Source organism: Elgaria multicarinata, chromosome 1 (genome assembly GCF_023053635.1).
Source record: "Elgaria multicarinata webbii isolate HBS135686 ecotype San Diego chromosome 1, rElgMul1.1.pri, whole genome shotgun sequence".
Classification (NCBI taxonomy): Eukaryota; Metazoa; Chordata; class Lepidosauria; order Squamata; family Anguidae; genus Elgaria; species Elgaria multicarinata.
The window spans coordinates 46,008,261-46,033,971 of record NC_086171.1 but is presented as its reverse complement, the minus strand read 5'-3'; the positions used below and the strand labels follow the sequence as shown (position 1 = coordinate 46,033,971).

Sequence of the window (25,711 nt, the reverse complement as noted above, 5' to 3'; positions counted from 1 at the left end):
CTGAAAACATCATTATTCCAGGAAGCCTTTCCTTAATGACCAGCCATGGTTCACTTTACATTTTGTTTCTTTTAAAATCTATTTTAAAGTGTTTTATTGTGTTTTGATTTTATTTTATCTTGTACACCTCTCTGAAATTTTGAATGGGGATTGGTATATAAATATTGTGAATAAATAAATTTCACAAAATCTGGGCATCTCTATTTGAGATGTTAAGAAAGCGGAATGTGGGAGAAAGCGAAACTGACAGATTTGTCCATCCGTAGTTGTAAACCTTTCGGAAATCACGCTGCAAGCCAAGTGCAAAGTAGTGCCACTCCAATGCTCACTCCTGTACACATGCCAACTTAGGCTGGTTTGGGCTCTGTTCTACTGAGCCAAGCTGCAAGCAAGAGTACAGGAAAGAGAGGTGGGAGAACAGGCTTGACTCTGTACTAGGGAATTAACACAGATTTCATTAATCCAACCACTTAGGTATTTTACGATATTAAGCCATAAATAAATAAATACCGTGTAGATGCCACAGATGTATTAAATTTGTCATGGGATTTGGTGATGGCCACTGCCTTAGTTTTCTTTAAAAGAATTGTGGGTGATACAGCTATCAATGGCTAGTAGCCATTATGGCTATATGGGACCTCCATGTTCAGAGGCAATACATCATTCATACACACACACACACACACACACACACACACACACACACACACACAAACACATTTATATTATAGGCACACACAAGAACACATACAAGGAAGAGCAAAGTGCATCCATTAAACAGGAAGAGAATGTCGCTCTTTTTAAAATTGAATTTCCTCTTTTGCGATAGGTGCCTGTGGAGGGTACTCAACAACTGGAGAAGTGCCCTTATTCCTGTTCTCACCGGACTGGCCCTCAAACTACAGGAATTATGCGGAATGTGCATGGGTTCTCAGAGCAGCAGACTCAACAGTGGAGTTCAACATCCTGGCCTTGGACATTGAGTCTCACCACTCATGCAACTACGATACACTTGTCTTCAGAGATGGTGAGAAACATCTTCATGGGCTGCTAATGGAAGCCCTGGGTTATAAAACCCCTGTGATCACTACAATAAAATGCAAACAAAACAAATACTGTTCCCCTGCTTACTTGTTTCATGCACCTGCACATCTACCTCTGGCTTGCCTTGGCTTGCCTGCCTCGCTCTAGATTCTCAATGAAATGTGGTTCATCCATGTAATAGGTGGGTCCCACATGTTGCTACCATCAGATGGAGCTACTACTAAACAGAAGCAGTTTCCAGTGGCCACTATGTGCCTGTTGCAATGTATGAATCGGCCTTCAGACAACTGTGATTTTGAAAATCAAGTGTACTGTTACATTTCATCTCTACTTATCTCTGGAGTCCAAATACACAGGATGTTCCAGAATTTGTTGCTCCCTCCCTACACCAGTCAACATGACTGTGTGATCAGCGTGGTCTGGTTATCAACGTTATTCAGTGGTGAACTGAATGAGAACTGCCAACCGTAATGTTGCTTCTCCAAATAAAGCATGGCTCCTTCTGCAAATAATTGGTAATGGAAACCCAACCTTTAGGTGCATGTCAATGCACTCCTATCCCATTTCTTTTCATAGGAGACAACAGTCTTGCCCCAGTTCTGTCCACTGTATGCGGCCGTGAAATTCCTGGACCAATAAGATCAACTGGGGATGCCATGTTCATTCAATTCACTTCCGATGCAAGTATCACTGGTGCTGGGTTTAATGCTACTTACCACAAAAGTAAGTTACCTTTTAAAACATATCTGATTTTTTTCCCTTTGCAAATTTATTGGGAAAAACAGGAATGAAGTGATTGGCCCCATTCAGAAGACACCTTAAACCACGGTTTTAACCATGGAGAATGAAACAAAAAGCCTTATTCACCATGGTTAAAGCCGAGGTTTAAGGTGTCTTCTGAACATGGACTGGCTTTCTGGCTTAACCACCATGGTTAAAGCTATAGTTTAAGGTGTCTTCTGAACGGGCCCAATATAGACTCATTTTATTTAATTATCATTGTCTGTCCTGTATTACCAAATGTGCAGTCTATATACATGTACACATTTTCACACATTCCAAAACATGCATCTATTAAGGATCTTGTAATCTTGGCAAAGGAACATTTTGGCTACTGGTGAAGACTGAATGACACACCCACACCCCTTTTTTTTTCAGAAATGGGGAAAAAATTATTAAGCACACAAGAATTGAAAATGTCCAATAATTATTTGGGGAAATTAGCTAGCAGAGTATTTGTTATAGAAAACCCAGATTATTAGTACGTTACAAACAGAACATGCAGAACAAACCACTAAATATAATTTTTAATGTATGAAGTTCCATGTAACAGGTTCAACTACTGGGGAAATTAGCTTTAGAATCCTCCTGGCCACTAATCCGAGGGCTGCAGTGCATAGTCTAGGCTGCGGACATGTGTAACATCCATGCTGATATGAGGTGGGCTTCTGGATGCAAGGATATTGCGGTGGTAGGGCAAACTCCTTTTGATTTTTTTTTTTTTTTTTACTGAAACCTGGAATGGATTCACATCCCCTCCAAAATCGGAGCCACCAGCTTCCACAGGAACTGATTGGAGAAACTGGATCCTGAGCGGTTTCAGTGGGGTTGGACCATTGTGCGTGGGGACTGGAATCAACTATAATGCAATCAATTGGAAGTGGTTGGAGAAAAAGGAGCACTGAGGGCTTGAACCCCTGGGTTCTTGTACTATTTTAATAAAGGCTTCATAGCAACTGTGGGTGTCAGATCCACCATAACAATGACACCAAGGGGCTAGAGGAAAACTCTCTGGCAGCATCAACAGCTGTTGGGGATAACTCTTTGCAAGAGCTATTGCAAATGTCAAAAAGGTGACCTGGGATGGACAAAACTAGTCAAAGAGTGCAGTGCCCAAAGCTATCAAAATCATGAGCTTTCCAAAAAACAATGGGGGGGGGATATCCTGATCTTGCAACTGGACCAGTGATTAAATCATCCTAGGGAGGGCTGGAATAGGCTTGTACAACTTAATTATCACTGGCCCGCCTCATGGTTCTTGATTATGTATAGGCCTGACTCGACTGGTGTTGCTCATTTAGCCTGCCATATGCGACCTTTAGAAACTCAGGGCTTGGGGAAAGATAATTTGTGCTGTTAGTTATCCCACCTTTGCTTTCTTTTACTCTGCCAGGTTTCTTAAAATTGCATACTTGTTGCTAAATACCATGGGTGCCTGCAGTGCCTGCTCTACCACTAAGCAGCCTGCTAACACCTGATCAGAGGAATCCTCTCAACATATTTCTACTATGTATTTATGATTACATTTATATCCTCTCTTGTTTCCTCTTCCAAGGAACCCAAGCTGGCTTAGGATGAATCTGCTGGTGCACATTCCCCCCCCCCAAAAAAAATATATATGCTTAAATTCATTAAATTTCCAAAGTTTAAACAGCAGCAAAAGTACTAAAGAGATAGTTGGTCAAAGTCTTTTGACACTTTCCCAGAAGTAAGAAAACCTTTCTCTTATGGTCAGATTTGCATGCTGCCTTTGCAATGTTGTGGTTTCTTTTTTTAAGAACTTGGCACGTACATTTCATATAATGAAATAGTGCAACAGTTTTTATGTGGTTATACATTTCGTAAGAGCCTAAAAACACAAAGAACAAGAAAGCACCCACCCCGATATATATGATGAAAGACCAGACTGCTTGGTTCTGAAATAAATAAATAAATAAATGGAGAGTCTCTCTATTTGGAGAAGCTCAAATGACATGCTTTTAAAAGGATAAAAGAGGAGATTCCTTCTAGTCCTTCTTAAATGTCCAAACATTTACAATTGCTTCAGAAGAAGTTGTGGTTTCCTCTGTCCAGGAAATAATACCTCAGATGCTGTACGTCCAGTATGTGGCCCCATTCAGAAGACATCTTAAAACACGGCTTTAACCATGGTGGTTAAGCCAGAAAGCAGGGCTGTGTTCAGAAGACACTTTAAACCACAGCTTTAACCATGGTGAATAAAGCAAAAAGCCTTATTCGCCGTGGTTAAAGCCGTGGTTTACGTTATTTTCTGAACACAGCCTGGCTTTCTGGCTTAACCACCATGGTTAAAGCCATGGTTTAAGGTGTCTTCTGAATGGGCCCAGTGAATCAGTTCATGAAACATAGGTTAGTTGAAATGCCAAGTACAACATTATCTCTCTCTCTGATATTTATTTATTATTTATTTCAAACATTTATATCCTGCCCTATATCAATAAGGTCACAGGGCGGCGTACAGATAAAAGGATACAGTATAAAACAGTAAATATACACAGATATGGGAGCGTCAGGCCTGGGGGTCAAATCTATCCCTACAGAGGTTCCAATCTGACCCTTTGGAGTGGTCGACATGCAGCACGTCTGTTGCCCCTAAATTGTAATTAAATAAATAAACATTAGGAAAAAATGGAATCTGGACAACCATGGAGCACCAAAAGAGTCAAATAAACTTGTTTGTAAGCTAATTTTGAGTATTTTAGTGCTCTGTAGCTTTTCTAGCTGCCATTTTAAGTTTTAAAATTATATTGGCACTGTGGGGGATAGTGGGGAGGTGCAGCTTGTAAGGGTGGGGAAGACGCAGGGGTGAAAATCGTCTCCAGACGTCCCAAAGTTGCCCACCCCTACCCTAAATAGAGACACCTCAGTTTTGTAGATTTGGAGGAGATAGGAATTAAATATAATTAAAAAAAAATTAAAAAATACTTTTTTAATGGACTCTAATCCCTATTATTCAGGTTGTGGTGGCTACTTTCATGCTGACAGAGGTGTGATCACTTCGCCCAACTATCCAGAGACCTACCCTCCTAACCTCAATTGTTCTTGGCATGTTCTGGCTACTGCTGGTTTTATCATTGGTGTCCATTTTGAACAGCCATTTGAGGTGCTGAATGATGACATTTCCTGCAGCCGTGGAGATTATATTGAGGTGAGGCGAATATGATTAGGTCAGAAATGCAGAGCAAGGCTACATGTGGCATTAAGCATGGTGCCAGTGGCAGCTTTCTTCCTATCACAAATGTAGTTTGGTTCTTAGTTTTCTTTCTAGGAAAAGGTCAGAATAATGTGGAAGGCAAGGGCAGTGAAAATATGCTTGCTCTTCTTTTCCATTTTCAATGGCTTTAAATCTGGAATGTTGAACCTCATGTCTGCAGTCCAAATCTGGCATACCTGGGGTCCCAATCCAGTAGTCCAGGTCTCCCCAGATGGCTACACCCCCTTTTTCCCCAGCCACTAATTGCTTGGTTATTTCCTAGCTTGTGCACATTTATTCCCCCATTCGTAAAGGTTGAAATGCCTCTCCTAAGGCTTAGTTACTGGCGGTAAGAACTGGAAGCTAAAATATGCTGGGATTTTAGCCACACCCACCACTGGAATGTTCCCCTGAATGCTCCACCGAAATTGAATTTGCCCTCAGGTTGAAAGAGGTTTGACAGCCCTCACATTCCATGATATGAATAATAATAATAATATATTTCTTACCCACCTCTCCAGTTGGATCGGGGCAGGAACAACAGCAAGCATAAAATGCATAAAATACTGATTAAAAACATAGTATACACTGTTAAAAACAATCCTAAAAACATACTAAAAGCATACTAAGCATTGTTACTTCTTTAACAATTAAAAGTAGTTCTAAGTGGGCAATTTGTTTTCAAATGGCTTTAAGCAGAATACTGCCATTAAATACCTATGTTAATGGCAGTGTTGACATGAAAGCCCCTATATAATCATATAGATGAAGAAGAGCGTATCACAAATTATTGATCAGTGAATCTAATGTGTGGTGAATCAACATGTGTGAGGGGATTTAGCCATGTGTATAGGGTCCCCAGGTCCCCAATGGTGGTAGGTCCTCATCATAAAAAAGTTGCATTTCCTTTGTTACGTTATGGGGTGAACTACAGTAGACTTATTCGCTTTCTAATATGTGAAATAATCTTAGGCCTGAAAGGGCTGGGTTGAAATCTCAAGTCTTCCCTGAATGCATTGAGTGACATTGAACGAGGAACATCAGTTCTTATCTGTAATATGAGATTACTACTTTGATCTTGCATATTTGTTGTGAAGCTACAATAAAACTTGTAAAGCACCTTGCACATTTAACAGTAGTGTATACATTTTTGATGATTATGTGTTTTCTAGAAGACTTCTCTAGGACTATTTCTTGAGAAACTGTTCTCCTTGACAATGCTCACAATTTACTTTTTAGCTTAGAAATGGACCAGATCACTCTGCCCCACCACTAGGGCCCAGTGGGAGGAATGGACGCTTTTGTGGTAGCAGATCTTTTTCTACGATGTATACGACAGATAACCAGCTGTTTGTCCAGTTCAATTCTGATAGCAGTAATGGAGGGCAAGGCTTCAAACTGAAGTACGAGGCAAAGGGTCTTGGTGAGTATCACTAATTTTAAATATTTATATACTGCTCTTCAATATCAAATCACAGGGTGGTATATTAAAATTATTAAAACAACAGTTAAAATAAAATACCAAGATAAAAACAGCAGCCAAGAAAATCTACCAAGCTAGGTATTAAAATCAGGAAATGCCTGCATATACAGATAGCTTTTCAACAGGCACCTAAATTCTGTCAAGGATTAGCACTCAACACAAACAAAGGCTCTGTGTAAGTAGGAAAATATTGATGAAATGCAGGAAGCCTACACATGTTCAGCAGGCTACTTCAGGTCTGCAGGATGGTGCAGTTCAGCTGCGGAGTGGGTGGGACCAGTGGGAGTGGCCTCATTCTGCACCTCACGCCTTTCTAATGGTGTGAGGATTGAATGCCCTGGTAAGGAACTTGTTATGCGTGTTCTTTATCCTATTGAAGACGTTCGTAATGCTTTTCTGTTTCTAGCATGTGGAGGGAACATTTATATCAGTGAAACCAGCCTCTCTGGATTTATCTCTTCACCCAATTATCCTGACAATTATCCTCTACATGCTGATTGCGTCTGGACAATAATTGCTCCCTATGGCGGAGCAGTGGAGCTGCAGTTTGAGGATCAGTTTGATATTCAGCCTTCAACCAAGTATTTGCATTAGTTATCTTTACATTTTCTAAAGTTGTAATTGAAGATTTTTTTACATGTAGTGAGGTCCTCTGTCAACATCTTGTTTTGATTTCTCTTATAAATCTAGAGTACATGTGATTATAATATCTTTATGCTACAGTAAAGCCATTGGCAGTCTATATAGTTGTGGGGTGGGGGGCGGGGGAGGTCTGTGCTAATTTGGTTTCCTTTCTAGAATGTTCCATCTTTTTCTCTGCCACCACAAGGGATGGAAATAATGGTGAGGTACTTCCCTAGAAAAGATGATCTGATTCTTCTGGGATATGTGACGGGGAGAAACCCCCATCTCAGTTCCCACATTTTCTCCTCCCCAAAACCAAATCAATCTGGAAAAGGACTGAAGGGCCCCTAGGTGAGGGGTTCTAGAATAGGAAAGGGAGTGGTCAGGATGATTGACAGCCACGTTGGGCTCCCCCATCTACTGCAAGTGCTAGAAAGCTGGAAATCTAGGGAGACATCTGGCAACCAAAGCAATCCTTCTTTGGTTTAGCTACTAATTATGTTCTTCTTTAAGGCTTACATGAATCACACCAGCGGGAGTCTGACAGTTATTTCATGGGTATATTGTCTTTGGCATAAAAGGACCAAGCTCTTTTGGAGAATACAGAGACAAGTGAATGATCCACGTTTTATTTCCTGCTTAATTATCAAGCAACATTTAAATCCTCATTTAGAATGTATTGTTTCATTTAAAATACAATACAAAGAACCATTTGAAGGAAAGAGTGGATTTAAATTTTCAATCATGCTTGCCTTGATTATTTCATGAAGGGGAAAAAATGCCAGTGGTGAGATGTGTTTGCTTTCTTTCCCTTTGTGTACCTTCCCTTCATTCTCTGGTTAATACTCTTAACACACACACACACACACACACACACACACACACACACACACACACACACTCCATCCACCTGCCTGCCTCACCATGGACTGATGCTTAGGGACAATTATATATTGAATTTATATGAGTCAAAATCATCTTTATCATATAGCTGTTTCATATGTGTTTGAAGGTAGGTCTGATCGCTTTTACACTGATGCTTGATTGAACTAATTGCATTCATAATTAGCACTTCAATGAATCAGAAGTAAGCATTCTAAATTCATCGTTTTCCAACCCAATGCTCAAAGCCGCTTTCCCCATGCTTCAAACCAGAGGGTAAAGAACTGTGAAGTGTCGTGTGCCTGGTGTTGTGACCTAATTAGATTCCCCCCCCCTGCAATTGATTTACATCTCAGATGACCCTAGTTTTATTGATTGCTAACCTCTCTGTCTTTGATTTTTCTGCCCCCTCAGATTTGAGCATGCTGAAGGTTGTTAGGTCCAGGTTCTAGATACTTCTTGAAATGTTGCATAAACAATTTTCCCCTTTAAATGTATACATCCGTTGTTGTCTTTTAGCTGCACATTGAGTTATCTTGAATTACGTGATGGTTCTGACTCCAGTGCACCAGAGATCGCTAGGCTGTGTGGGAATTCTCTGCCAGGCATTCAAAGGTCTTCTGGTTCCACCCTATATATGAGATTTCGGTCAGATGGCATAGACACACGGGCTGGATTCAATGCCAAGTATTCAAGAGGTAAAATGAACATTTCAGCACTGTCTAACTGATCTGACATTTTACTGATCTGACATCTGAAGGGGAAAGGGTGAATTTAGGAACCAGATTGTACACTTTGAACTAAATGAACTTAGTCAGGCCCTAAAAATTATTCAAAATACCTACCCAACCCCTGCTTCTGCCTCAACTTTCCAATATATTTAGAATGACACAGAATTGTGTCAATCCTGGAAGATGCTTGTATAGACTAATGAAAAATGTCGGTACTATTCCAAAGTGTACTTTAGAAACGCTTTAATAAATATTCGTATTTGTGGAATAACACAAATTTGCATTGAATAATGAGATAGTATTCAGTGATCGGAATTGTCCCCTAACATTAAGCTAGCTGTCTTGAAGAAAAAGAAGGTTGTTTTATCAAATTATAGAAATTCTTGGACAATAAGACAACAATGGCTACTAATGACGATGGCTATATATTTCTTCCAGTGTCATAGGCAGTATCCCACTCGATCTCAGTCACCAGGGAACAGAAGTGGGATGGTGCTGTGGCACTCATGTCCTGCTCATGGGCTTCCTTTGGGCATCTGGTGGCTTCTGTGGGAACAGAATGCTGGATTAAATGGCCCTTTGGTCTGATCCAGCAAGACTCTTCTTATATTCTAATTTTTCTGGCCATTGTGGGGTAGCTGAAAGGAAGAAGCTTTGGCCTGCGGACATGAATAATTTGTGTTCTGTGGCCAACACTTTGCAGTAAGTAGTACTTCACAATATTTGAAATGATATGGATATCATTGGTTGAATGGCTCTAGGTCAAGAGGTTCCAGCACTCAACAAACTCTGTGCTCAGATCCTCAGATGAAAAACCCATGTTCCATTCAGTGATCCCCTTGAAAACATGCTTTCTCCTGTGTTTTTTCATGGGAAGGAAAGATGCAAAATTCCAGCAATAGGACAGGTGAACACCACTGTGTTTCTTTGCAGCAATATGTGGCGGAACATTGATGGGACAAAATGGTATTATTGACAGTGTTGGATTTCCTGGTCATCACTATCCAGACAATTTGCTGTGCGAATGGTTTCTCCATGGACCTACGGATCATTATCTCACCATTAGCTTTGAAGCACTAGATATTCAGAATTCATCAGAGTGTGCAAAGGACTACTTGGAAATTCGAGAAAATCATGGTTCAGGTCTGTGATTAATACTGTTACTCCTTCTCTCATGCTCTGGTGGAATAACTAACAGCCTGATGCTATCTCCTATTGCAAGATTTGCCGCTCAAAGTGGGGCACACCTATCCTTGTCTGCATCAGTTACCTGCCAAACCTTTCCAGTCCTTCTTGTTATATCCTTCCACTGCTGCCATCAGTGCTAAGTGGATAGAACCATCCTTATGCCCCATATAGCATCACACAAAGCCATTGATAAATTTGCCTTATTTTGACACTTCCCCCCCCCAACGTAAAAGTCCCCTTATGTAGCAATTCTGAACTGCCTGGTAAGTTTAGCTGTTGCTATCTCAACACAAGGAGCTAGAATGATCAAGAGTCAGGAGGTGAGCTTTGCACATCCTTTCCCATGCTTGCTGACATTACATAACAAAGAATAGCCTGGTCTTTAAATGTGAGGGATAATAAAGTAATGTCTAGGCAGCATATGCATGATCTAAAGTAAGATGTTTACAAGGTAAGCCAATATGAAAGCATACAATTGTTCCCCTAATTCTTGCTCTATTATTTACTTATTGAAAAAAGTTTCAGGCATAATCCTATCCAAGTTTAGACAAAAAATGCCCTACAACTCCCAGCATTCCCAAGCATGGCTGGCTTGGGAATGCTGGATGCTCTAGGGCCCTTTCTACATCAGCCATTTTTCCCAGGATCATCCCGGGATCGTCCCTGTGCATCCAGATGCCACACAGAGGATCCCGGGAGCAGGCAGGGATGATGCCTCCATTTTCCTGGGATAATCCTTAGCTGTAGAAAGGGCCAAAGTGGATGGAACAGCCTGGTGATGTACTCCAGAGAACACAACTGTGGGAGGAAATAAGTGTGACTGCTTGATCACAAGTGGTGCCAAAGAGTGTGATCACTTCTATCCAAGGTTTGTTTCAATATGGAACTTGGTAATATCATATACTTTGCTCATGCTCAATATCATATACTTGGTAATATCATATACTTTGCTCATGCTCAATATCATATACTTTGCTCATAGAAATGGCCCTTTCTACATCAGCCATTTTTCCCAGGATCGTCCCGGGATCGTCCCTGTGCATCCAGATGCCACACAGAGGATCCCGGGAGCAGGCAGGGATGATCCCTCCATTTTCCTGGGATAACCCTTAGGTGTAGAAAGGGCCTAGGACTCTTTCCAACTAAACGTGCATAAGATTGTACCCCAATACTTTCAAATAAGCAGTGTAGTTTTTACCTTAGCACCTGGTAAAAAGAGGGTTATCTAAATGTCATCTTTTCCCCGTGATGGCTGTGAATCGGTGCTGCATCGGTTATATGACGCAGTTGCCAATTCACTGCCACCGTGGAGCAACGAGACGAAGATGCACAGCAGAAAAGTTAGAGACTGGAGGGGATCTACACTACTGCTTTAAAGCGCTTTAAAGCGCTTTATAACAGTTTTGACAACTGTTGGGGCCCAGGACACACTGCATATACAGGTTTCAAAATGTTTTCAAAGTGCTTTAAAGCGCTTTAAAAGCAATAGTGTAGATCCCCCCTACTTTTCCTGCTGAAGCGAGGTCAGCATGGCGCTTCTCTGTCCTCACTCCGGCATTCCCAGGCAGAAGACAACCTCCTATTGGTCACCAGAAGGTAGGCAAGAGGGAGGGGGTGGGTCCAGACAACCAAATGGCCACCAGTAAGCCTCCTGCATCGGAATTACCTAATACCACCCTGCAGCAAGAAAAGTGCAGTTTTTTAAAAATAGCGGGGCAACCCTGTGCTCTAAAGGCAGCCCTCTGGATTAAACTGGCACTGAGTTATTCTCACTTAAATATCCATCACTCACCTTGAGCCTGTAGATAGGTGAAACTTCCTGACTGTTAGAGCAGTACGGCAATGGAATCAGTTACCTAGGGAGGTTGTGGGCTCTCCCACACTAGAGGCATTCAAGAGGCAGCTGGACAAGCATCTGTCGGGGATGCTTTAGGGTGGATTCCTGCATTGAGCAGGGGTTGGACTCGATGGCCTTGTAGGCCCCTTCCAACTCTGCTATTCTATGATTCTATGATTCTATGAAATGTTGTTGTTGTTTCAAAAAAGATTCATGGCAAGTTGCTTTATTATTCACTCTTTTTACTTACCTAGGGTATTTATTAGGTAAATACTGTGGTGCTATGACACCCACCATGTTGGACACTTCTAGCAACCTGGCTTATATCAAGTTTGTCACTGATGGATCCATCAGTGCTCCAGGCTTCCGGCTGCATTTTGCTGCTAGTGCTGAAGGTTACGTTCAAAGTTTTCATTTATTTTCTAATCATGCTAAGTTTCTGTTACATGCAAGGATGCACAGCTTCCATTCACTACAAGGTAGCAAATATAGCTAGCTGGGTTCTGAATTTTAACAGTGTGCTTTGCCATTTTTATTTTTGTCATTGGCATTGTTTGTTCTGCCTTGGCCATGCTCATTTGAGATGATGGGAGTTGCAGTCCAACACATCTGAAGGGAACCAAGTTGGAGAAGGCCCGTTGATTTCAAGACAGTGGGCTTGTTTTCGAGTACAGTCATTATTGGTGGCTAAGATATATTATAAAATGTCCTGATTTGAGTTCCCAGCTGAATTCTGAAATGAGAAGAAGCATGGAAGGAAGTCAACCACTTCTTTCCAGTGTGGTGTAGTGGCAAGAGTGTTGGACTGGGAGTCGGGAGATCCGGGTTCTAGTCCCCACTCAGCCATGGAGGCTCACTGGGTGACTTTGGGCCAGTCACAATCTCTCAGCCCAACCTACCTTACAGGGTTGTTGTTGTGAGGATAAAATGGAGGAGATGAGGAGGATTATGCATGCTGCCTTGGGTTTCTTGGAGGATAAAAGGCGGGATATAAATTCAATAACTAACTAACTACAGGGGTCTATGGGTTTCCTAAGAATCATTATCCATTTTGTTTTGTTCTACAAGAAAGCATCCACTCAGACTAATTATTATTTGTGTTGTTCCAGAGTGTGGAGGCGAACTCCGTGGCACTGCTGGGACATTTACCTCCCCCAACTACCCCAATCCCTACCTGCACAAACGAAAATGCGAATGGAGAATCGTGGTGCCCTTCGGACGCCGGGTCACCCTTACCATTAGTGATATGAATTTTGCATTCAGCCAGAATTGTAGTTCGGAATATTTGGCCGTAAGTGTCAGGAAAAAGGAGAGGCGTGCCACTGGAGAATATGGAAATGGCATATAAAGTTAAATTAACTCCAAAAATAAGACAATGGGAATTGAAACACATACAGATTAGGGAGTAACAGGAGAACATATAATCCATCTGCATTTAAAGTGCACTGAAGATGATGGGTGCTCCCAGAGGAGAATTTCATCATACCCTCACCGTGCCTCGTTCACAGTATTTTACGGGGGATCCAGACATGTTCAACATCCACTTGTAATCCCACCACTTCTCCTGCCTTTCTTTTTTCTTACATGAAAAATCTGTTAAGAAGAAAAAGATGGAAGAGCAGCACAATGCCTTGTGTGAGTTAGTGTTTGGGGGCCTTCATCTGCAAGCAATTGGGGTTGCCAGGCTGAATCTGTTCCCTTGGACACCTAAAGTCCCCATGGGAGGGATTATTTCCTCTTCAATGGGTTGCTATGGTGTGGGATCTTGACTCAACACCACCCTCAAGAGAGAAAGCACAGTGGTCGCTGCGGCAACCACTGTGCTTCCTCTCTTTCTCTCTTGAGGGACTTTAGGTGTCCAAGGGTATGATGAGAACAAGGAAGGCAGATGGGCAAAGCTGGAGCAATGTGGTGGCATTGGTGGAGGGCTTGCGATGGGTGAACAAGCGGTGTTTGAGATCGCAACCTCTCACTGTTCACCTTGTGCCCAATCCCCGTTTGCATTTTGGATCTCTGCTCGCTTTGCGAGAACAGCAAAACTTGTGCACATAGAGCAGTGCAAATCTCCCTGAATTCGTGCAACTTTCCTTCATAGAATGAAGTGGGGCTGATTCAGTCTACTGGGGAAATTCGCGCTAATTTAGAAATTTGCGCAAATCGAACTCAGAATAGGGAACGAAACGAACGTTTTCAACCATTTGCAAATATTTTCAGCAGACCCATGCTCACATTCAGAGCTTCAAACAGGGCATACTTGCATATTTTGTGAGCAAAAATGCCCAACATCCCTAAGGAGGGCATAGATGAGTGCATTAGGCCCTTTCTGCCGTAATCGGTACTACTCTTGGCTGAGATAATTTGGCAATTCTTAACTGAAAAGTGTGTTCCTACCACATTTCAAAGCACACATCTGTATAAAGATTTAAATGTGGCTTCAAATCATATTGGCGGTCATACAACACTTAGGTGAAGGCCTTTTCTAAAGGTATGCTTATTTGTTTTATTATATTATATTACATTTTTGGCAAACAGGTTCATAATGGTTTTGGTGAAAGTACACCTAGGCTATCCAAATTGTGTGGTGTGGTGACCCCAGGCACTCAGGTGAAATCCTCTGGAAACAAGATAACAGTAATTACAGTAACAAGCCATGATGATTCAGAGGCAAGCTTCAGAATTACATATGCTTCTGATGAAGATGCAGGTAATTTATTTCAAGTTTTTTTCCAATTAGGAGTGGCAAAAAGAATTAAGAGAAAGTGAACCATTTTTTGTTTGTGATCACTTAAGCAGAGCTCCTGAAGCTGAGCCACTAGCTCTAGTCTATAGGCTGGAAACAGACATCGGCTGAAATCCTGTGCACACTTCTCAGAGAGTAAGTCCCATTCAAAACTGGGCTTTCTGAATAAATATGCATAGAATTGTATTATCAGTCATATTTGCAATAGACCCATTGAAATCAATGGGGCATAGGTTATTCTACTCTGAACATGAGGAAGTCTGGATCTAACCTGATGTCACAGACTCAATCTGATTTCTCTAACGTTATGAATACTCATATTTTGCACGTGCTTCATTTTTTCAGCCTTTAAAAAGACAGGTAGAGCAAAATAACAGCAGAAATAGCATTACCTCTCTGGTTGGGTTGGATAGTAAAATCATCTGGGCATTCTGAAGAACTGATTTTGTCATGATTCCCCCCCCCCCCAAATGTGCTGTTTGATTTGGGAATTATGGGGTAATAGAGGTACCAAGAATATTGGCTTGGGAATCACTAGTAAACTCGAATTTATTTATTTATTTATTTATTTATTTATTTATTCATTCATTTATTTGTTACATTTCTATACCGCCGAATAGCCGGAACCCTCTTTAAGTAAAGGGATGTGAAAGATGGGCAGTGCTGCATACCAGCAGCTTTACCCAATTTAATGCCCACTGGATGTGTTCGACTGCGGTTCCCATAATTACACCTGGAAGGCACCAGGTGGGGAAGGCTGATATACAGGCATTTCTTGGTCACTGCATAATTATGTCCCCCCGCCCCCAAAAAACCCTCTCTCTCTTTCTTCTCCAAATGGTGTTTCTTCAGTGTGTGGTAGACAACTGCTCAGTTCCGATGGCGGAAACCTCACTTCTCCTGGTTACGATGGTGTCAGCAATTATACAAACAACCTCAACTGTGAATGGGTCATCCAAAATCCACAACCATCCACCACAACTATTCACCTCCTCTTTGTAGATTTCCACTTGGAACAGCATATCAACTGCCAGAAGGACTACTTAGAAATTCGACAAGGTGTGTTACGAGCTGGGGATATACAGATTTTGTTAATCCATTTTGTCTGTGTTTGGTGGATTGCCAAGCATCTTTTGTTCCGCCATTTGCTCGTTGATAGAATCAGGGTTTTTTTAAGGATGTACAAGAATTTTATTCCTCTTTGCAAATGCACATTTGTGCCAATGCACACTTACACAATGGGCATTTCTGGCAAAAAAAAAACCACACCCAATTTTTTTTTTAAAAAAAATGGTCCGTAAGTCCATGGAATCCATGTGACTTGGAAAAAGCTAGTTCACTGCAGAATTCACAGGTCAGATTCATAGATATCTAAACTCATTTGAATCTGTTGTGGAGTTCTCCAACATCCCTAGTTACAGCCATCTGGAAACAGTAAATAAATATCATCCTTAACTTTCTTTCTCTAATGGAAATTGGGCTCGATCTATACTACTGCTTTATAACAGTATTGAAGTGCACAATCCACATTCCATATACCACTTTCATAGTGTTATATCCTGCTTTTTATTCCACATTCGTAATGATTTGACACAAGGTGCAGATCTGGCCTTGGTGCCAGGCAGTAGCCCTTAGCATTTCTTTGCTCTAGGTGAAATGTTAAAGTGATCTTTAAAAATATATTTATATATCTCTGCTATTAATTTGTCATTTTTAGGCCCTTTATTAATTTGTCATTTTTAGGCCCTTTAATTTTTAAATGTGCGTACCTTTTATTTATTTAAATTTTTTAAAAGGAAAAACAATTCTGGGTTAGAGAGAGTCTTAAATGAGCTGTCATAGATGTTCCTCCCACCAAAAAAAAGTTTATAAAATGGCTGTTCGTGAAGGATGCTGAAGAAACTATGTTAGTGCCAATATTTTTGGTTCATATGTAATGAGAAAACATAATTCCTCACTGACCCCATTCAGAAGACACCTTAAACCACATCTTTAACCATGATGGGTAAGCCAGAAAGCAGGGCTGTGTTCAGAAGACACCTTAAACCATGGCTTTAACTACAGTGAATAAGGCTTCTTGCCTTTTTCACTGTGGTTAAGGCCATGGTTTAAGGTGTCTTCTGAACACAGCCTGGCTTTCTGGCTTAACCACCATGGTTAAAACTGTGGTTTAATGCATCTTCTGAATGGAGCCACTATGTTTATCTACCACAGTGAATGCATTCTCCTCATTCACAGCCAGGAGGAAGAGAATGAAAACATCTGCTTCTGCTTTTAAACAAACCAGTTTCCCATCACATCTGAACTCTGGCAATTACGTTTTGTTTAAGCTCCAGCTAAAGAAGTTACCAGGAACAGGAACTATGATTTGCTCCTGGTTTGTTTATACTAAGAGCTTTCCTACTTGAGGCATTCATTGTGCATTCATTATTCCTTACTCACGGTTGTTTAAAGGTTCTTTAGATGACATTATAACCCTCCAGCTTTGTTTTTGTTTTTTAAGAATACTTCCGCACTTGCTTTTAGAGTGGGGGGAAAGTATTATTATGAAAGTAAATGTATTTCCTTCTTGTGTAATTGTGCTGTTCTACTCTAGTACAGTGCCACCTGGAGGTTATGTAGTAGAAAAGCAAGAAAGGAAAAGCTCTTTTTGTAGAGCTTGGATCCCAGTTCTGTGACGAAACCGAAAGTAGATACAGCAGATTAACAGCCTCCTCTGGAAAACCTCTGAACAAGAGTTTAAACTAACCACAGTATCCTTAGCTGAGATGTAGCCAAAAACAACAACTGTAGCTTGTTAAAAAGTGAAGGTGGTTGCTTCTAATCTCCTCCTTGTGACTGTGAAAGAAGATGGGAGATGTATGATTCAACTATTGTTAACAATTAATAACAGAAGCATTGGCTGAAGAAGTCAAGATGTCCCACAACAATTTTGTAAATTTGTTTGTTTTCATGGATACACAGGTTTAACTGGCTTTAGGTATTTCATAGAGCAATGTTTTTACTTAGGGGATTCTGATGGAGAGCTCTTGTACAGACTATGCAAGCCGCCTCAAGTGCCAGTGCTAATAGCAGCTCCTCAGATCTGGATACAGTTTTTGAGTAACGCTGAAAATACAGACAAAGGATTCTTTATGCGTTACTCTTCTCTGGGTAAGTTGAGTGCTACTATTGAAGATACAATCCATATATGACTAGCCATATGGACAGATGCAGGGGGTAGGGAAGGAGAAAAGTGTTTAAAAATTGTTTTGAATGTTAGCTGTTTTTATGGTTTTAAATTTTGTATATTGATTTTTAATGTTCAGTCTTTTAACCTTTGTAAATCGCCCAGAGAGCTTCGACTATGGAGTGATATATAAATGTAATAAATAAATACATAAATAATTTTTTAAAAAAGGCCTGGATCCTGGCTACCTAAGCCGAAGGCCTGGAACCTGGCTACCTAAAGGAATGCCGGCTTCTTCTCCATCAACTTTCCCCTGCACTACAATTGTCTTCCAAGGCCCTCCTCTGGAACTCCTGCCATCTGAAGTAAGCTGGCAACCTAAGAGATGCCCTTTCTTTGTTGTGGCACTCTGTTTGAAGAACTCTGTGCTAGGGATGGTCACCTGCCACCGACTTTGATGTATTTTCACCACTAGGTGAAGAAGCTTTTATATTCACAGGGTTTTACTATCTGCTGGAGGTTTTATTATACTGCTTTTATCTTGCTTTTTTTTATTTACTGTATTTTTATTAGTAATGTGCCAAAAATTTCTCCCACATTTTTTTGTCTTTTCTAATTGAATTTTTTAATTAATCTTTTTTCTTTTCATTGTAATTTTAACAAAAAAAAATCGTGAAGATAAAAACAAAAAAAGAACAAGAAATTGCATGCATAAAAATATCAATATTCCATCAAGCACAACATTCTTGGGGGGAGGGGGGATTATGCATAAGTTTATTTTTTTTAAAAAAGCAAACCAAATATCCATATATTTATCTATTCACAAGTGGCACCTGTATACCACCTATTCAAATGTTGATAGCATTGTTAGGTACTCCGTCCATTGCATTATGGGAGGTGAACATTTATCTTTCCAAAATTGTAATATCAGTCTTTGGCTGTCATAAGGGCTCATTCAATTTGATACAAAAGAAATTGCTTCGGAAGAGAAATTCAATGGCAAAAGAAATTTAGGAGAAATATTGTGCTGATCTTACTTAGGAGATGGCCAAAGAGTGTGGACAAGTTTCCTGTTTTTCATTGTACAATTTTCTCTCCAGCAGCCTATAGCTTGCCTTCCCACTTCAATGAAGCCCAAGGGTGACCATATGGAAAGGAGGACTGGGCTCCTGTATCCTTAACAGTTGCATTGAAAAAGGAATTTCAGCAGGTGTCATTTGCGTTCATGCAGCAGCTGGTGAAATTCCCTGTTCATCACAACAGTTAAACCTGCAGGAGGCCTGCCCTCTTTTGCACCTGGTCAAGAGGTCAGGGCTCCTGCAGCTTTAACTGTTGTGATGAAGAGGCAATTTCACCAGGTGCTGCATGCATACAAATGACAACTGCTGAAATTCCTTTTTCAATCCAACTGTTAAAGATACAGGAGCCCTGTCTTCCTTTCCATAGGGTCACTCTAACTGTGGCCCTGCCCACGACCAACATGAAGCCCCCAATAGATTCCATATGGTCACCCTAATGTCTGCATTTCTGTTGTCCATTCACCAATGCTTCCTCAAATATCTTAATTTTTTTTTCAGCCTGTGGTGGCGTGAAGGAAGCTGAAAGTGGAATTATTTCAAGCCCCAACTTCCCTGGACCATACAATAGTTCTAGTCTTTGTTCCTGGCTCTTGATAGCGCCAGAGGGACGTACCATCAATGTGAGTAATTAATAGTCTGTAGACAACAAGGCAACTTTTAAATTATTTTAAAATTAGCTTCTGCTAAACCAGCCTTCCTCAACCTGGGGCGCTCCAGATGTGTTGGACTGCACCTCCCAGAATGCCCCAGCCAGCTGGCTGGGGCATTCTGGGAGTTGTAGTCCAACACATCTGGAGTGCCCTAGGTTGAGGAAGGCTGTGCTAAACAGAAATGGAAGAAAGTTGAGAAAGAGCATGATATTACAGGATGGACACTCTATAAATGGATGCCCACCAATTTGGATGGGTTTAAAAGGGGGTTGGATGAATTCCTGGAGGAGAAAGTTATCAATGCCTCCAGTATCAGAGGCAGCAAAACTTGTTGCTGGGGCCCAAGGGCCGGATGGTACTGTTGCACCCATGTACTACTTGTGGGTTCCTGGATATCACCTGAATGTTGTTGTTGTTAATTTATTTGTATCCTGCCTTTTGCCCAAAGCTGGGTCTCAAGGAGGCTTTACAAAATTAAAACATATACAGTTAAAACCTATAAATAGAAATATACAAAAGTTAAAAATATAATTAAATATGTTTCAATATTAAAACATTTAAAATCCATAACAATTTAAGTCCTAGGCATAGACGGAGGTCCAGATTATTCACTAAAGGCCTGCCAGAATAAAAAAAGTTTTTGACTGCCTCTGAAAGCACATCAAGGAGGGAGCCAGTCTAGCTTCCCTGGGAAGAGAGTTCCAGAGCACTGGAGCAGCCACCGAGAAGGCCCTCTCCTGCATTCCCACCAGGCGTGCCTGTGATGGTGGTGAGACTGATAGCTTCATCCGACGAACGTTTTAATGCACGCGCGTTATTGGGCACTCACGAAATACTTACATGACATCGCCCGCCTCTCGCGCGTCTTGCGCCCCTTCTGGAGGAAGATGCGCAGCAAAAAGAATCAGTAAAAGGCCGGTTGGAGCTCTCCCCTACCTGACTGTATGGTGCTAATTACTTCCTGTTTTCAGGAAACAATGTTGCAGCGGCGACAGAAGAAACGATGGGAGCTGCTCGTTGACGCTCGTCGGATGAAGCTTTGAGAGAAGGGCTTCCTCTGAAGATCTCAAAGCACTGGCAGGCTCATAAGGGAGAATACAGTCTTTCAGATAACCTGGTTGGCTATGGTGTGAACAGAGTGCTGGACTAGATGGACCCTTGGTCTGATCCAGCATGGCAGTTCTTATGCTCTTACATGTTCTAGCATATTTAGCTAGATGGGCCTCTGAGGCAGTTGATGTATCTCTCAGTGGGCAGGGAGAGGAAAGTGGAGCCACACCTATCCCTCCTCCTCCTCCTCCTCCTCCTCCTTCTCCCGCCATCCCTAACTTGCCCCCTTTTCTCCCTCCTGGACACTCTTCCAAGGTTGTTGTTGCAACTTCAGAAAAGGACCCACGGCAGAACTTTTGGGAGTGGGGGTGGCTGCAAGGGAAGGGGAGGGGGGATGAAATCCCTGTTTGGATTTCCCCTCCTGAGGTCGTAGCTGTGGCTGTGGTCTGCAGGGGCAGATGGAATCCACAATAGCTTATGGCTCCTGGGACCCTATGGGTTGCTTTGCCCATGAACTATAGATAGATAGATAGATAGATAGATAGATAGATAGATAGATAGATTTACATTCAGTGTGTGCAAAAAGAGATCTGTGACAGTTAGTAACAATATATGAAATTAAGTGGAGATTACTCAATGAGTTTTTTTAAAATCCCAAACTAAAATCACATTATTATTATTATTATTATTATTATTATTATTTATTTATTTATTTATTTATTTATTTATATAGCACCATCAGTGTACATGGTGCTGTACATAGTAAAAGAATAAAAGAGCAACACCCTGCCACATTGGCTTACATTCTAATAAAATCATAATAAAACAATAAGAAAGGGAAGCGAACATACCAAAAAGGCACAGGGGACAATAAAACTAGCAGTGTGAAAGTAGGAACAAAGTCAAGTTCTAAAAGCTGTAGAAAAAAGAAAAGTTTTCAACTGAGCTTTAAAAACAGTAATTGAACTTGTTCTAATTCTGTATTCTGCCTTGAGCTTTTGGGCTACACTCCAACATTAATTTTCAAAAATGGAGCAATCCAGAATTTAAAAAGAAATGAATTTCTGCCTGTAACACCAACAGAGTTAAACAGAAATACCAGGGTCATTTTTTAAAACTGTAGCATATTGGTTATTTGCTTCATTGAACCAGAATGTTTTGCAGGCCTAGATAGCTCTGTTTCTGAATTATTTTGGCAAATATAATTGCATGTTCACTGTGTTCATTTTGTCGCCTGCCTGCAGCTTACCTTTGTGGCCTTTCATATTGAACAACACAGCAGTTGTGAACGGGACGCAGTCACAATTCTGAATGGCGGATCTCCTAGCTCTCCTATCATAGGACGATATTGTGGAACTGCGTCACCCGGCACCATTCAGTCAGGCTCCAATCAGTTATTAATACACTTTTACTCTGACCAGTTTCTGCAGGGAGATGGTTTCTCTGCAACATGGACTTCAGATTCCTTAGGTAACTAGAAAACCATTATAAATTCCTTCTTCCTTATGTATAGAAGTAGAACCCACCACATTTGTGGATATCTTCATGGATGGCAGGGGTGGGAGGGGTGGGGAGAGAGAATCCAATGTCTCCATTTCCAAATTAAGCCACAGTGACCATTTAAGGAAAGCGTCAATAGGTATTTGACCCTAACCTCTGCTGCCCTCACCTCCACTCATTACTCCGAGTTTCTAATATCTCACCCTTTTATAGGTTAATTGAACCTTCTCCCCGCAGATAATTAGCATTCATTTTTTTAAAATTATGCTGCTACCTTGTATTGCCCTGGCCGTGGGCTTTCAGGTTTTTCCAGGGTTGCCAAGGAGACAAAACTCACAGGTTTGCTTACAAGGAGACTAAATTTATTGGCATATCCCACTAAAAGTGGGCTAGACTGTGAAAGCTTCCTGCACAAAAGACCCTTTGGCAAAATCTGAACCCCACCCCACCCCTGGCCACAAGAACAATTATAACGTAACTGAACTTGGCAGTTGAGCAATCACTTGCCAAGTTAAGCAAGTGATGGATTGCATAGCTGCTAATAACAAAGCAGTTCTTCTCATCATAGGAATCTATAGCATAAGTCTACATTGTTGTGATAAACAGGGCATTACTTGGCATTTCTTTGGCATGGTCGAGACCCACTAATTGGGTTTCTAAGGGTGTTATGGCCAGCTTTTCTACTGAACCACCTTGGAATGTCAGCTTGTTAGAGCCTCCAGATAAGACACCTGATGCTCTCATGAGATCACTGTAATTGTGCTTTTGACCCATCTTTCCCATAACACAAAGGAATGTTGCTGACTGGTACAGACTGAAAATAACAGTTTGCTAGCTTAAAGGCATAAGCAGCCATTCACCCAGAAGCCTTTGTGGGAAGCCATGGTTTGCAAGCCTCCAGGCCATACATACCTGTGAAGGCAAAACTATGGAAGGATTTTCAATGATCCTGTATTTTTGTTCATTTTTTTTTGTCACAAGCAAAAGCATTTCTTAAATAGGAAAGGACAGTGGAAAAAGTGAACTTCCATTCACACATGTTTCTAAAAATGTTTGACTGATTCTGTAATCTTTCATCATTCTTGTAGGGTGTGGTGGCATTCTTCATTCAGAGAGTGGTACCATCAGTTCTCCCCAGTGGCCACAGAACTTCCCTACTAACATTAGGTGCTCATGGACAATAATTACACACGAAAGCAAACATTTGGAGATCACCTTTGATGAAAACTTCCAGATACCAGATAGTGATGGACAGTGTCAGAGCAGTTTTGTGAAGGTACTGTATGTACACCGTCACGTTTTGTCAATATTTTAAGACTACTATAATTGTTAATACAGTTCCATGTGCAAAGACTTTTAGGTTGGTGAAGCAAGAACTGACATTTTGGTAAGTAGTAGTATTTACTCTGTAAAGCATCCTGCACATGGGTGCTAAATAAATGAATAGATAAATAAATGAAAACAGCAACAAAGACCACACCATGATTACCCATAGTACTTGTATCAGGTATCTCAGATGAATGGGGAGAGCAATCCTTTAGTCCTGGGAGAGAATCCTATGGACCATAGGATTCTTCAGAGACCCCATTCCAAGGCTGTAGACACTGCTATGACTTCAGAAGAAGGACGCCAGCATCATCCAGAACCTGGAAGTTCCAGGTGCTGTTGATGGGTAACTTGAAGGCCCAGCTCTTCCTTCTGACGGTTCTTTAACTTTATACCAAACTTGAACTGGGCAACCCTTCAAACAGAGGAGGGCTTCAAAATAGAGAACAATTCTTTGTAAAAGAAGGCACTGGTCCGGTTCAGACTACACACTAAACCATGCTGCTTAACTACAAAATGGTTTAAGGGAATGCATTAACTTTAATGCATTCCATTAACCATTTTGTTGCTAACTAAGCAGCATGGTTTAGCGTGTTGTCTGAACCAGGCCACTGTAGAGATTAGGCCCACCACCTCTGCAGATGTACCCCAAGAAGCTGTGGTAACTACTTCTGAGTCAGACAGGGAGTCGGAGTTGGAGTTGGAAGGCGTTCTTGAGGTGTCAAGGTTGCAGGAGCAGGGCCCCCAGTGAAAATAACCATGACAGAGAAGATGAATCCGAGCTGCAGTCCATTCATTTGGATGACAGCCTGGCTGAGCCCTGCCCTTAACCCATGGGAATGTAGGCTCCTAACAAAGAGCAGGAAGGGTGGGGAATAAGAGACTCGGATGAAAAGGGCGGAGCGACACAGGGTCAAGAGACGCTCCAACAGGGAGCAAGGGAGGTGACCTTGTGGGAAGACCCACCTTGAGGGTGGGACTTGGCAGGCCACTCAATCTGAGAAGGGGAGTTGTCCATCATAGCCAGCAGCATTTTAGTAGCAATTCTCATTCATGGTAGTTCCTGAAGCATACTATTATGCAAAACCTACTAGGAAAGCTTGTTGTATATTGCTGCATAAGGATATTGTATATAGCTGAAGCAAGGCCTCTTTGCTTATCGTTTCCATAATAAAAGTAGTTGACTGCAAACACAGCTTGACAGCTTGACTACAAAGAAAACCAGGGGCTGGGACCTGACAGATGCATGGCTATCCCAGGCCCAAACCAGGGTGCACTGGGGGTGAGGTAGGGGTGGGGTGGACGGGCCTTCAATCTTATGGCTCCAAATCCCTTTCATTTACTGGAGAAGCCCCAGGAACACTCCCTCTCTATGCCAGCCTGGATCTGGTGTAACAAATTCCCCTCCCATTGGAGCCAACATTGGGGAAATAAACAAAGACCATTGTGTGAACCTGGCACAGAGCTCAGCGGCAATCACTAGGTACCTACCCCACAACCTCTACTGCATGTCGTGGGTTTTAGGGTCAGCATGAAGCAACCATTGCTGCACCCCATGCTGGGTTCACACAAGATGCCATCCCCTGCTGCATCATGGAAGATTATGCAAATGGTGGCCGCATGCACGAGACACATGGGGCAGAAACCATGATGGTTCCTTCCCCTGCTGTGATCATCCAAACCTGCCCTATCTTTGCTGTGTCTCTCGTGGATTATGGGCATGGCTAGATGAAGGGGTTGGAGGGGGATGATCTCGTGATTTTACGATTGTGAGATCGTCCCCCTCATCTACATGCGGCACACGATGTCCCAGGAGGAAGAGGACATCGCACCCACCATTTTGTTTTGTTTTTTTAATCGGAGAAGAGTGCAAGAGCGCTCCTGTGCAAAATGTGAGGTGTTGTGTGTGTGTGTGTTTTTTTTAAAAAAACCTCTTGTTCCTCCTCGCGGTTACTTGCGAGGAGTAGGGATGAAAACGGGACGGCGGGCCACACATTCCACGGTCTTGGGATCATCCAAAGACCGCGGAGAAATCAGAATTGATTGGTAGGGCAATATCCTGGGCCAAGGGAGGGATCATTCCTCCCTGCTCCTGGGATGCCCTGTGTGCCATGTGGATGCACAGGGATGATCCTGGGGAAATTACCGGGATATCACCCCATCTAGCTATGCCCTATGCTTCCACTACTGTATTTCAGCCTTGGGGCATCTGAAGGAATAATAAAGCAAGTATGTTTTGAGCACTTTGACTTCTCCTTTCACTTGCCTTTGAGTATCCTCAACAAGCACACAGACACCTGTATTTGGGAATGGAGCATCTGCCTCAGAGGATGTTTATATATGGACAGTTCGTTTTAGAAATGAATATGTTAGATCTAGCTTTTCAGATAGGACATTTTGTAGAACTATTGAAAGAC

General features: G+C 41.7%; 1 protein-coding gene across 1 annotated transcript in view; it reads left to right on the top strand.

Annotated features, from left to right (window-relative positions):
• CUBN (cubilin) overlaps positions 1 to 25,711 on the top strand; it is a 222,405-nt gene that overhangs the window by 157,239 nt on the left and 39,455 nt on the right. Inside the window, exons 40-54 of the mRNA XM_063147614.1 lie at positions 830 to 1,027; positions 1,621 to 1,767; positions 4,800 to 4,990; positions 6,275 to 6,458; positions 6,925 to 7,099; positions 8,544 to 8,722; positions 9,689 to 9,898; positions 12,035 to 12,175; positions 12,890 to 13,071; positions 14,313 to 14,484; positions 15,373 to 15,579; positions 17,530 to 17,673; positions 19,267 to 19,388; positions 21,713 to 21,938; positions 23,057 to 23,244. Coding sequence (XP_063003684.1) covers positions 830 to 1,027; positions 1,621 to 1,767; positions 4,800 to 4,990; positions 6,275 to 6,458; positions 6,925 to 7,099; positions 8,544 to 8,722; positions 9,689 to 9,898; positions 12,035 to 12,175; positions 12,890 to 13,071; positions 14,313 to 14,484; positions 15,373 to 15,579; positions 17,530 to 17,673; positions 19,267 to 19,388; positions 21,713 to 21,938; positions 23,057 to 23,244 — 2,666 coding nt within the window. The remainder of the gene's footprint in view (positions 1 to 829; positions 1,028 to 1,620; positions 1,768 to 4,799; positions 4,991 to 6,274; positions 6,459 to 6,924; positions 7,100 to 8,543; positions 8,723 to 9,688; positions 9,899 to 12,034; positions 12,176 to 12,889; positions 13,072 to 14,312; positions 14,485 to 15,372; positions 15,580 to 17,529; positions 17,674 to 19,266; positions 19,389 to 21,712; positions 21,939 to 23,056; positions 23,245 to 25,711) is intronic.